This window comes from Gopherus evgoodei, chromosome 8, assembly GCF_007399415.2.
Source record: "Gopherus evgoodei ecotype Sinaloan lineage chromosome 8, rGopEvg1_v1.p, whole genome shotgun sequence".
Classification (NCBI taxonomy): Eukaryota; Metazoa; Chordata; order Testudines; family Testudinidae; genus Gopherus; species Gopherus evgoodei.
Genome location: NC_044329.1, coordinates 22,199,449 through 22,210,901, shown reverse-complemented (window position 1 = coordinate 22,210,901; position 11,453 = coordinate 22,199,449). Strand labels below are relative to the sequence as shown.

General features: G+C 53.4%; 1 protein-coding gene across 2 annotated transcripts; it reads right to left on the bottom strand.

Annotated features, from left to right (window-relative positions):
• Positions 1-53: 53 nt before the first annotated feature.
• On the bottom strand, positions 54-10,005 carry PCYOX1L (prenylcysteine oxidase 1 like). 2 transcript variants are annotated; one of them, XM_030573299.1, is made up of 7 exons: positions 9,197-10,005; positions 8,271-8,420; positions 6,754-6,960; positions 5,494-5,668; positions 5,061-5,272; positions 4,709-4,849; positions 54-2,730 (listed from the first exon to the last, which is right to left on the bottom strand). In XM_030573299.1, exons 1-7 carry the CDS (start codon positions 9,204-9,206, stop codon positions 2,072-2,074), a joined length of 1,554 nt encoding a protein of 517 aa, XP_030429159.1. In that variant the 5' UTR covers positions 9,207-10,005; the 3' UTR covers positions 54-2,071. The 2 variants fall into 2 exon arrangements, with proteins under 2 accessions (XP_030429159.1, XP_030429160.1); XM_030573300.1 differs by having other exon boundaries at positions 314-2,730; positions 9,201-10,005.
• Between the last annotated feature and the right edge of the window lie 1,448 nt (positions 10,006-11,453).

Genomic DNA, 11,453 nt, shown 5'->3' with positions numbered 1-11,453 from the left:
AAGCCACCAGCCCAAACAGCCTGGGAGCTTTAATGGGGAAGGTCAGAAGAGAGGCAGGACCCCTCGTGCCTTGGCCCTGCTGGAGCTGTGGTTGGCAGGTTACCTGCTCTGCTCTGCACTTCAGAGACAGCGCTGGAGACTGACAATAGAGCGCATCCCTTACCATAATTTGCTGGCACCGTTCCTCAGCCAAACAAACCTGGCTCCTTGGCATCTACTTCTCCTCCGGCACACCAGCCCCAGCTCACAGGCCACCCTCCCACAGTGGGGCTGGCCATTCCTCAGGGAGCCAGAAGGGGGTGCTAATCCTTTTCTTCTAGTCCCAAAAAACTGAACTCTTCCCCCAAAACTATTCCTCAGCCCCCCTCCATTGGGGATGCTGCTGACCAGTTTCCATCTCTGTTACCACAGGGCCTATCCAGCCAGCCAGCAGAGCAGTCTCAACTCATCGGGGCCACAGGGCCGCCCTGGGCTGGTGGGTGAGACTTCCCAGAGCCATGTGGCCTCCACAAGGAGAGCTTTCACTCAGCTCACAAGCAGCTCTCAGCCAGGGGGCACCGCACATCTAACTTTGCAGGCAGCACTGCTAGCCTTTTCCCCTCACTCATGGGGTCACAACGCCACGCACTGACGTCCGACCCAGCCATTCCTGTCTGAAAGAGCGGCATCCGGGTCAATTCAGTGCGTGTTGTGACAGAGCATACAGGGTCTTCAATGCTGAAACCGAGAAATACTGCCCTGAACACTGGGTGGATATTAAGGGACATGCTTTTAAAAGGTTTTCTAGTCTTTGCACAGTTGGACAGCAGATCAAAGCACTGATTTACTACAAGCAGAAACCCCTTTATTGGAATCAGTGTATTAATGGCCCCAGTTCCCTCTAGATTACTCTGTTGGTTTGTTTTTTTTTTAAGATTCAGGCGACATGATTCAAGAAAGGTTGAAAACCCGTCTTAAACCGAGCATCAATCCCTCTGCCCCAGGGAACCTGCCAAGGACCGCCAGCCGCTACAGCGCTTCCTGAGTGTGCGTTCAGTCTGTCCCCAACGCATGGGCTTAGAGAGCCTAGCAAGGCCCAAAGGGGTCAAGGTTAGTGCTGGGAAAGGGGTTTGTAGGTCATGCTTCTAGAGAGGAGGTGAGCGGGCCTTGTGGCTGCTGCACCGTCGGCCCCTCTAGCTGGCAGCTCCCCCCAGCCCCTGCCCTGCCTGCATTTAGAGGGGAGCTGATGGGCCTGGTTAACATAGCAAGAGCAGCTCTTGGTGAGAAGCTGAGAGGGACCCACTAGTCATACAAAGCACAGACCTGGTCGCAGCTGGAGAACCACGTACCTGCCAAGACCTGAGTGTTGGGTCCAGCACTGGCCTTGCAAGGACTGAGGACTACCCCGGCAGCTAGAGCAAGGAGTCCAACTGCACTGCGAGCCAGGGGAGTCCTGCCCAGGAAATGCTGTGGACAGGCAGTTGCCTAGACTCAGCAGTGCTCTATAAGATAGCTGGGTCTTGCCAGGTGGGTCATACTCGAAGGTCCATATCCACCTCTGGATCTGTGCCCACGGTACGTGGCCCCATATGGGTAAGGGCCCAAGGCACGTGGCCATATATTTTAGGCCCCATCTGCTCTTGCCATCATCAGGTCTCACCCCTTGAAAGTCTCATGGGATCCCACGCTCGAGCCCCAGATAAGTGACCAGAGAATGGATTTGCACATCCCACCCCATCCTCAGCACTGGCCATTGTTAAGGATGCACAGCCCCAGCCCAACTTAGGATCTGAAATGGGTCCTGGCTGGCAGTTCACAGGCAATGAGCATAGGTTCCCTCCTCACCCCTCCCTGGTGCTGGCTGGGTAGGGAGGAAGCCTGAGCATTGATGCCTATAGCAGGCACCTGGCAATAGCGCCACAGGGTGGTGCAGGGGCGGTGTTACTGAAGGCAACAACATACAAGGAACTCATTGGTCAGACCCTCCTCTCCTCTCATCCAGAAATCCAGTGGTCTCTCCCCCAACAATAAATCCTCAGCAGGCTAGTAAATGAAGAGGCTCCAGGCCAGCTCCCCAGCAGCCCCCCTCATGTCACAGTTCAGTTTTCACCTTTTGCATCAAGTCCTTCTGGTCAATCTTCTCCAGGTCCTGGTACCACCGGTTGTATGCCAGGAGCGCCACATTCTTAGCTGCCACGGCAGCCATTTCCATGGAGCTGGCCACCCATTCCACACCGTTGAGGTAGAAGAGGTTGTCGTGGAGGATGATGGGCGGGATGCTTTTGGTGGAGTCATAGTGGGGATAAGCCTGCCATTCCGTCACCTGGACTGAATAGTAGGAGCGGAAGAGGGTCTTCAGCTGTTGCTTGTCCAGGGGCTGCTGGGAGAGGACTCGCCAGATGGCAGCCTCCTGGGGCTGCTTGCGCCGGAAGGCGCCTGAGATATTGACGGGGCAGATGTTGTCCATAGCTTTGAAGAAGAGGTCAGGGGAGTCAGTGGTGAGGATGCTAGCAAAGGGGAAGAGCTTGGGGTCAGGGAAGCCAAAGTAGGAGGAGTTGAGGTAGCCATGGACGACGGAGGTGATGGTGGGATGGAAGGAGCCTGGGAAGTCAGTGATGGCGGGGTCAAAGTTCTCAAAGGTGATGTTGCTCCTGCCAGAATGCAGTGGCGTAGCGATAACCACCATGTCGTAAAAGGCCGAACCTTGGCCTTCATCGTCCTCGTAGCGCACCTGGTACAGGGCTTTCCCGTCTGCAAAGGGACAGCACGGAGACTCAGTACAGCCACCAGCCCAGGGCCCAGAGCATCATTTGCCAACAGCACTGGGTTCACCGCTCAGGAAGATGGGAGCACTGACAGCACAAGCAAGCCAGGCACAAGCCAGGCAAAGCATTGGGCACGCTCCCTGCTCTACATCCTGACCTGCAGCCCAGTTCAGCTCTGCCAATGCACCTCAGTGCTGACCTGCAGCTCCCTGCTATTCCAGTCCAGTGCCCTCCCCCTCCCGACTCCCACTGTATCTCACTATTAGACTGCAACACCCCCCCTCCTCCATGTCCCCATTCCAGTCCTGGGGAGTGACCTGGCAGACCTATTGGGCAACACAGGGTCCCTGAGGAAAGGAGACAAACTGCAGCTGATCAATAAACATTCTCTTTCCCATGGCAGCAGACGGGGATGGGGCAACAGTCTCCCTCCTCAGGGACTGGAGAAACGCCGGCTGCCACAGAGATGCCAGAGCTCTCCACTATTTCAGCACAGAGCTTTGGAGCCACATGCTAGCCTCACTGCACCCTCTGGTGTGAGAGGTCTGCACTGCAGCCTCCCATTTCACATCTCTCCCTCGCCACAGACCTGTCCAGCCACAGCCATTCACCTCATAGGAGTACTGTAGGGCAATCTCTTTATCACGAAAGTGTAACTTACAAATGTAGATTTTTTTGTTACATAACTGCACTCAAAAACAAAACAATGTAAAACTTTAGAGCCTACAAGTCCACTCAGTCCTACTTCTTGTTCAGCCAATTACTAAGACAAATAAGTTTGTTTACATTTACAGGATATACTGCTGCCTGCTCCTTATTTACAATGTCACCAGAAAGTTAGAACAAGTGTTTGCACAGCACTTTTGTAGCTGGCATTGCAACGTATTTACATGCCATATAAGCTATATGCCCCTTTATACTTCGGCCACCATTCCAGAGGACATACTTCCATGTTGATATTGCTCATTAAAAAAAAATGTGTTAATTAAATTTGTGACTGAACTCTTGGGGGAGAACAATGTCTCCTGTTCTGTTTTACCCACATTCTGCCATATATTTCATGTTATAGCAGTCTTGGATAATGACCCAGCACATTTGTTTTAAGAACGCTTTCACAGCAGATTTGACAAAACGCAAAGAAGGTTGTGAGATTTCTACGGATAGATACAGCACTTGACCCAAGGTTTAAGCATCTGACGTGCTTTCCCAAATCCGACAGGAATGCGGTAAAGAGATTGCACTACAATATTTATATTAATGCAGTGATGAATTGAAATATACTATCTCTTTTGTTTTTTATAGTGCAAATATTAGTAATAAAAATAAATATAAAGTGAGCACTGTACACTTTGTATTCTGTGTTGTAATTGAAGTCAATATATTTGAAAATGTAGAAAAATATCCAAAAATACTTAAATAAATGGCATTCTATTATTGCTTAACAGTGCGATTAATTTTTTTAAATCGCTTGACAGCCCTAGAATAAACCACCAGTTTTGAGGAGTGTCTGCCCTGTTTCTTGCAGTCTGCCCTGCGGGGGTGTGGCATTCTCAGCGTGACTCATCCCAGGCACCCTCACATCAATGCTTTATGATACCATGACAGCACAGGAAGAAGGCATCCACCCAAACCTAACAGACGCAAATGGGCAGAGCAGGGGGAAACGGCAAAGGCAGAGGGCTGTGGGATGGCAGAGGAGAAGGAAATCTGGGGCCTCTCAGCCCTCTGCATCCTATCAGCAGATCTGCTATTTTCTGCTCTCTGCTCCCCCCACTGCTCTGCTTGTGCCCCTCAATCCAAAGGCAAGAGGGAAATGCACTAGTCCTAAAGATACCCCTACCCCACTGAAGCCCCTAGCCCTACAGACTCAGCTCCTGCCCCATTGGCAGATATACAGTCCCCAATGTCAACTTCCCCTCCCCACCCCCCGCGAAGGCAGGAGCCAGGAGGCCCAGCTGGCTCACCTGAGCTGTGCAGAGAGACACCTGTCACCCTGGCCTGGATCACGTTGGCCTTAGTTAGCTTCAGCAAACCCGAACACACCAGCTTGTTGCCGCCTTCCACAGCCCACGCATTGCCCTGAGCCCCTGCCAGCGACATGGCCCCTGTGAAAAGGAACAGTGGGGATTAGACTCCATTTGTGGAAGGGAGGCATTTCCCCAGGACGCCTGCTCCCAGTGGAGATACATGCTTGTCTTTGGCTTCAGATGTCCCAATGTCAGAGCGTCCCCGGGTTCACTGAGCAGCACCAACTGCTGGCTCCAAGGAGGCTCCTGAGGCCATTGCAGGGCACTGGCATGACCAGTCGGGCCTCACCTGCGAAGGCAGGCATGAGCACTGACTGGCCATAGCTGGAGCGCAGGACGGCTGCGATGACATCGTCAATGAAGCGCTGCGTGACGCCCACCTCCAGCAGGGACTCGGCCACAGAGCGCTGCGTCATGTTGACGAAGGTTTCGCCACCAAGCGAGCGCAGGAGCTCCTCCAGGTTGGAGAAGGCATAGCCATGTGCCTGGTACTTATAGATCCTGCAGGAGGTGAGTAGAAACGGAGTCAGGAGCAGCACACACACCCATCCCGGCCCCTGTACCGAGGCTGGAGGGCTAACGTGCCCTCTCTCAGCTTGGCCACCTGGTGACAGAGTCCCCTGGGGGAATCGGGCATAGCATCCAGCCTAGGGCTGAGAGCGTAAGGCCACATCCACTCTCTCCCCTCTCAGAAGCACTGATGCTGCCAAGCCATCCCATACCTCATGAACTTCTCCATCACCTCCTCCACCCACATCTGCAGGCGGAGGAAGCTGATTCCATAATGCCACCAGAGCCGGAAGAGGTTCAGCAGGTACCAGTCCGTCTCCTCCAGGACAAACTGCTCCCCACTGAAGATGGCGCTCTTCCCTGCCACCTCTCGTCGGTGCTTCAGGCCTACAGAGGGTGACAGAGAGAGAAGCTAAGTCAGCCATCTAGAGCATGGGGGGGGCATATGTGACAACAAGCCTTCGCTATATACACTGATTCTGCTGATGGGCCCAAGTGCTGGCGAGCCCACAGCAAAACGCCCCTGCGTGTGGAGCAGGGATGGGGCGAAGTGTCACCGGCTCTTCTCTCTACCATGAGCCGAACCAAACCCTAGGTCCTAACAGCCCCAAACTCGGAGAACTAGAAATCTGGATGGGCTCAACCCTAATGACATGCACAGTGTGAAACTCCGTGAGCTCTTTAGGACTCAGGTTCCCTGGACAGACACGACCTGTTAGAGAGATGCCACGAATTCGGGGCACACACTGCTTCTGGGTTGGCTAAACAGAAAACAGATCATGACTCTTAGCCACAGTGACAGAAACTCCTGCTCCTCAAGCATTACTCTCACTGATGCTGCACCCAAAGACTGGCTTCTATCAGGTCCACTGCAATAGCTCCTTGATCCTGACCCCACAGCCCCTGCTTCTCCAAGCCCAAGTCTCACAGGGCCCTGGTCGTGCCCCTCTGCTATCCCAGGCCTGAGTCCTGTGATGTCCCTCAGGATGAGGGAGTGATAGGGATCGAGTGTAACAAACACAGAGGGCAGGCTGTTGACCACTCTCCGACCCTGCAACTCCCTGGCCCTCTAGCTCAGAATGAGGGACACAGCTCAAGCCAGGGTCTATCTACGCCCCGCCTTGGGTTGAGCGGTCAGGGAGCAGGAGTGCCGATGACACCAGCCCTTTCTGAAGGGGATTCAGATCATCACGTTGGGATGTCACATCAGCCTGGTGGGTTTGGCGATGCTGAGCCTCCCATCCTCACCGCACTCATGATTGGCCCCTAAGCTAGGCGGAGGCCTAGCTGTCTGGAGAAGAGGGGAATTTGTACTGCAAACACCCCAGCCCTGCAGGCTGGAGCAGAAGGTTTCTCCTGAGGAGCAGGGTCAGCACCGAGTACCTTCTCTTCCCAAGCTCCAAGGAAGGGACAAGGACAGAGGGGTTCCCACCCACTCCCCGTGTGCACCAGAGGGGAGAGGCAGCAGTCACCCAGGAGCTTGACGAAGTCCTGCATGTGCAGGCTGAGTGAGTGGATAGAGGCACCACCGCATTCGTACTGCTGCTTGTTGACGATGATGGTGGCCAGTCGGCCCCCCTCACTGCCCTTCTCGTATACGTCCAGCTGCACGTGTGGTCCAAAGTGCTGCTGCAGGAAGTAGGCCACTGCTGAGCCACCTATCCCGGCGCCCACCACGGCTGCCAGTGGGGAAGCAAGGGAAATAGACCTGTTAGATACAACAAACGTACCCGCAGCTTTCACCACGGCCACAGTAGAGCGCAGTAGCAGATCTGCAGGAGGCTGCTTTCGCAGGGAGACGCAGTTTGTACAGAGGGGACCCCAAAGCATGGACTATCCCCACACACCACATCAGATCAAGAAAGCACAGCCTCTGTAATGTGAGACCCTGGAATGGGCTTGAGCATTGGCTAGGACTTCCCAGGCAGCAACCCTAAGGTACTCAGCTCCTAGTGAGCCGGCAAGAAGGCTGGGATCAAAATAAAATTGGTCCCAGACCTGGGAAGGGCCGAGGAACCTGAGTGATGGGGATAGATGAGGGAAACTCCATGTGAGGGGACAGCAAGGGTCAGAGGGGTCCGTTACCAAATGCCAGACGCACTCAAGTGTGACAGAGCAGCATCAGCACAAGCCATCAGCAGCCCGAGGGCCTCTCCTATCTAGAGACTAATTCAGCTAAACAACTGACTGGACCCATTCTACAAACCAGCCCTGAGCTGGGGAAGGAGGGGAACAGACATACACACGAGCAAACTGACACCAGGTGGGCATATGTCACAGGTCATCTGCCTGGGGCACACTCAGCAGATCAGTCCCAATCTCCTGACAGCTAGAGGGCTAGTTTTGCCACAAGCACAAGGGCACTAAGCAAACCCGGCTCGCCAGGTCCGTGGCACCTAGCCCCCTGAGAACTGGAATACTCTGAGTTATTTCTTCTTTTACCCCCCCAGGTGAAAGGAGTGGATTCAGGATGTGCTTCCTGGAACCAAGCACAGCACAGCGGAGAGCTGGGCAGGCAACGCTGCTACCACAGCTTCACCCACACACCCCAGTCCTGCCCAGCTACATCCATGGACATAGTTTGGGTGAGGCATAGAGACCATTACCCCCACTCCAAATTGCAAGCCTCAGGCAGGCGCAGAATTCCCCCACCCCCCATTGGCCTGGCTGGAGCTGCCCCCTCCATACAGAAGTCAAACTAAACCAATGCTTCACCACCCAGATCATAGCAGCCTTTGTTGCTCCTGCTGATGCCCCTGAATCCTGGCCTTCAGCAGCCACTGCTCTTCCAAGGCTGGGTTCTGCCCCCCGCCCCCAGCATTGCCAATGCCTCTTAGCCCCCGCAATCTGCAGATTCATAAACTCTGCCACTCCTTGGTCTCTTCTGATCAGTGGCTGGCTGGCTGGCCTCCCCTCCCCATTCATCTTTTCTATTGTCGTGATCTCAGTGACTCTCTTCCATTCTCCAGTGAAAAGGAGCAGCGCCTACCTATTTTGCCAGGCGGGTCATCCCCTGCTGCAGCCGAGGAGGGACCTGCCAGTAGCACCCCTATAGCGACAGCTGAAAGGAGCCGCATTGCACAGGGCACCGGCTGCGGCTCAGCCATCATGGATGATGGAGGGGAGCAGGAGGCTGCACCTAGCAAAAGAAAGAGAATGCAAAAATACAGCGCGTGCACTCAAATCATCGCCAGCCACGCTGCTCCCCGGCAAAGGGGGAGCGGCCCCACCCCAGCAGGCTGAGCACGGGGCCTCGGTACGTCTCGCTTCTCCTGCCAAAGGCTGCGCGGCAATGTGTGGGCAAGGCAGCCCAGCCCCCACGCCGCTCCGTGCGGCTGATCCCATGGTGCACTAGCCCCGGAGCCTGCGGAGGGGTCTTCTTAAAGGGACCGCGCTCCCAGAGCAAACGCATTGCCGTGCCTGCCTTAGGAGAGCCCGGTTCGCTCCCGCCGCAGGTCAGCCACCCGGCCCACCGAGGCGCTTGGATCCCTTGTGTCTCTCTCCAGCTTGCTGCAGAATTCAACGGGGATGCAGCCGGCAGGGCCCAATCTCAATGGAACAGGCTGCTAGCTAGAGAAATGCACCTGCGGCCCTGGTCCTGCACTGGGCTACCTGTGGACAGGGGGCCACTGCAGTGGAGCTCATTGGCAGATAGGGGCTTGTCAGAGAGCACTACTCCCCTCCCCCTTAAAGCAGATCCCCATGGGAGGACCCCTGAGCCCATGTAGATAGGGTGACTAGATGTCCTGATTTTATAGGGACAGTCCCAATATTTGGGGATTTTTCTTATATAGGTACCTATTACCCTCCCCCACACTCTGTCCTGATTTTTCATACTTGCGATCTGGTCACCCTATATGTAGAGCCCCAGAGAAGTGATTGGTGCTCTGTGCTGCAGCTGGCAGAGGGCTCTACCCACCCACATCCAGTTGAAAAATCAGGGCCTTCTGTTCTACAGTGACATCCCTTTTCCCGTATGTGCATAGTCAGTTTCACCAGTTGCACCTCTTGGTTTGCAAACATGGCAGGTAAACCTGCAAAATAAATAAATAAAATAAAATAAATACAAAGTTTCCACCAGAATTAAGAAAAAACAAGAAAGGAAAAGGAAATACAGCACACGTCCAATTATCTGAATTCCCTTGATCCCCAAATTCTAGTTATCCAAATCCACAGTGCGTCCCCCGTGTAGCCCTCTGTCAGTTAATAGCCGTTCCATGTATCTGACTGCCTGGTTACCCAACCGTTTGGGATAAATGGATAAATGGCAGTGTACTGAATGTCTTGGGTTGGAGTCTGTACCGTCTGAACATACTTAGACCTGTCTCTTTAAAGTAAAAATGCTGCAAGGAAAATGACATGTTAAGCACACCCAAGGCGTTGTGGGGCACTCTGGGAAGTAGCGGCTGGGTGCAACCCCGCACCTTCCTCTGAACAGCTCATGATTCCACATGCACTCCCAGCTGCTTCCTGCCTACACTTCCATTCACGCTGTGGCAAATGTCCCCTCTCTCTGCAGCTTCAGGTGATGGTCCTGGCAAGTAAGAAGGTAGAGCCAGCATCCACCTTTCCAAAGGGACACTAGGCTCAGGCAGTCAGGAATTCAGTGTATGCAGCAGCAGCCCCCTAGAACCAATCAGGCACTCAGGCAGGGGAGTTGAGAGCAACATGCACCCCTATGGGGCAGGTTTCAGAGTAGCAGTCGTGTTAGTCTGTATCCGCAAAAACACCAGGAGTACTTGTGGCACCTTAGAGACTAACCCATTTATTTAAGAATAAGCTTTCGTGGGCTACAGCCTACTTCATCGGCTGCATAGACTGGAACATACAGCTAGAAGATAAACATACATACAGAGAACATGAAAAGGTGGAAGTATGGGGCAGGTGCCTTATACAGCCAGGTCGATGGCCTGTGCTCTGCTGCTTCAGTTCTGGACTGGTAGGCAATGCAGTAGGCTACTCCCCCACTTTTGCCTTTGGAGAGCAGCTTCCAGGACAGCAGTGAGATGAACTGGGCAGGGTTAGTGGACATTTTATCCCCTGCCTCTGCACACAATTGGGGTTTTTTAGCCCGATTATCAATCTCTGCCCCAATGAGACTCAGAATGATAGCAACAGGGTCAGAGGAAGTATGGCAAGACAGAATTATTCCTCCCTCTCTCTCTCTAAGGCAGTTAGAGGCTCCAATCTCTATAGCGTTGTGGCAATACATTGAAGGTGTGCTACAACAGACCAGTTCAGATCCCTTTGTCTCTGGCAGCAGGGAGAATGTCTCTGCAGCAAACCCCACCCTTTTCTTACAGCTGACTGAAAGGCTCCAGCTTACTTACAAGCCTCCACGAAGGAGAGATGTCTGTTCCCAAAGTTCTGCCCAGAACAATTAGCATGTGTCTGACCAGCAATGGCAGCTGGGACTTGCTGTCAGAGCAGCAGCTAGGATCTGACATCACTGGGGGTTAGAACATTCATCTTTCTATCTACCATAATACTCCATCCAAAGCACAGAACATCTAGTGCTCTGCTGCCCTCTACAACCCTTCTCTGGAAGCACAGCCTTGATTCACTCTGTCGTCAGATGTCAGAGTACTGGGTGACAAACTTGGACATCAACCTTTAATGTTCTTTCCATGTTGTCACATAAAAGAGCCATGTGTGGAGAGCTCCAGCTTCCACCTGCCATACTTGTAAAGCCAGGTAGGGGAAGACAGACATACCCCTAGCAACAGGCCACGCAACTCCACACCCTCTGGTCACCTTACCCATCTCTCCCATTCATGAGGCCCACTGCCAGGGCCAGAAGGAACTTAACCCAAAACCATACAAAGGAAATGGAGATTGAAGAACGTTAGATTTCCATGTCCTTCCTTCTCGGTCAGGTATGCAGCTCTGGGGTGTGGCTAGTGGAAGAGAAAGTCACTGATGTTTTATAGGGGGACTTGAAATGTTGAGAGGGTGGGAAAAGAAAGTTACCTGCAGTACAGAAAGCACTGACCCAAACCCTCCTTTCCCACTCCCTTGCTACTGAAATCTGGTTGAGAAAAATTGATGTGGTGGGGCCCCGGGTATTGTTTTCCCACAGTCTCCTAGGGGATATACAATACTTTTTATCTTCAAAAAGACATGGTGTGAATTCAGCACTTTGTGAAGATGCCAGATTGACAGCCCTGGAGCC

Excerpts from the sequence above, each read along its gene's own strand:
- PCYOX1L (XM_030573299.1), bottom strand. Across the intron at positions 5,273-5,493 it reads GTGATGGAGAAGTTCATGAG|GATCTATAAGTACCAGGCAC; the intron begins GTATGGGATGGC and ends CACCTCCTGCAG. Across the intron at positions 2,731-4,708 it reads TGTCTCTCTGCACAGCTCAG|ACGGGAAAGCCCTGTACCAG; the intron begins GTGAGCCAGCTG and ends GTCCCTTTGCAG.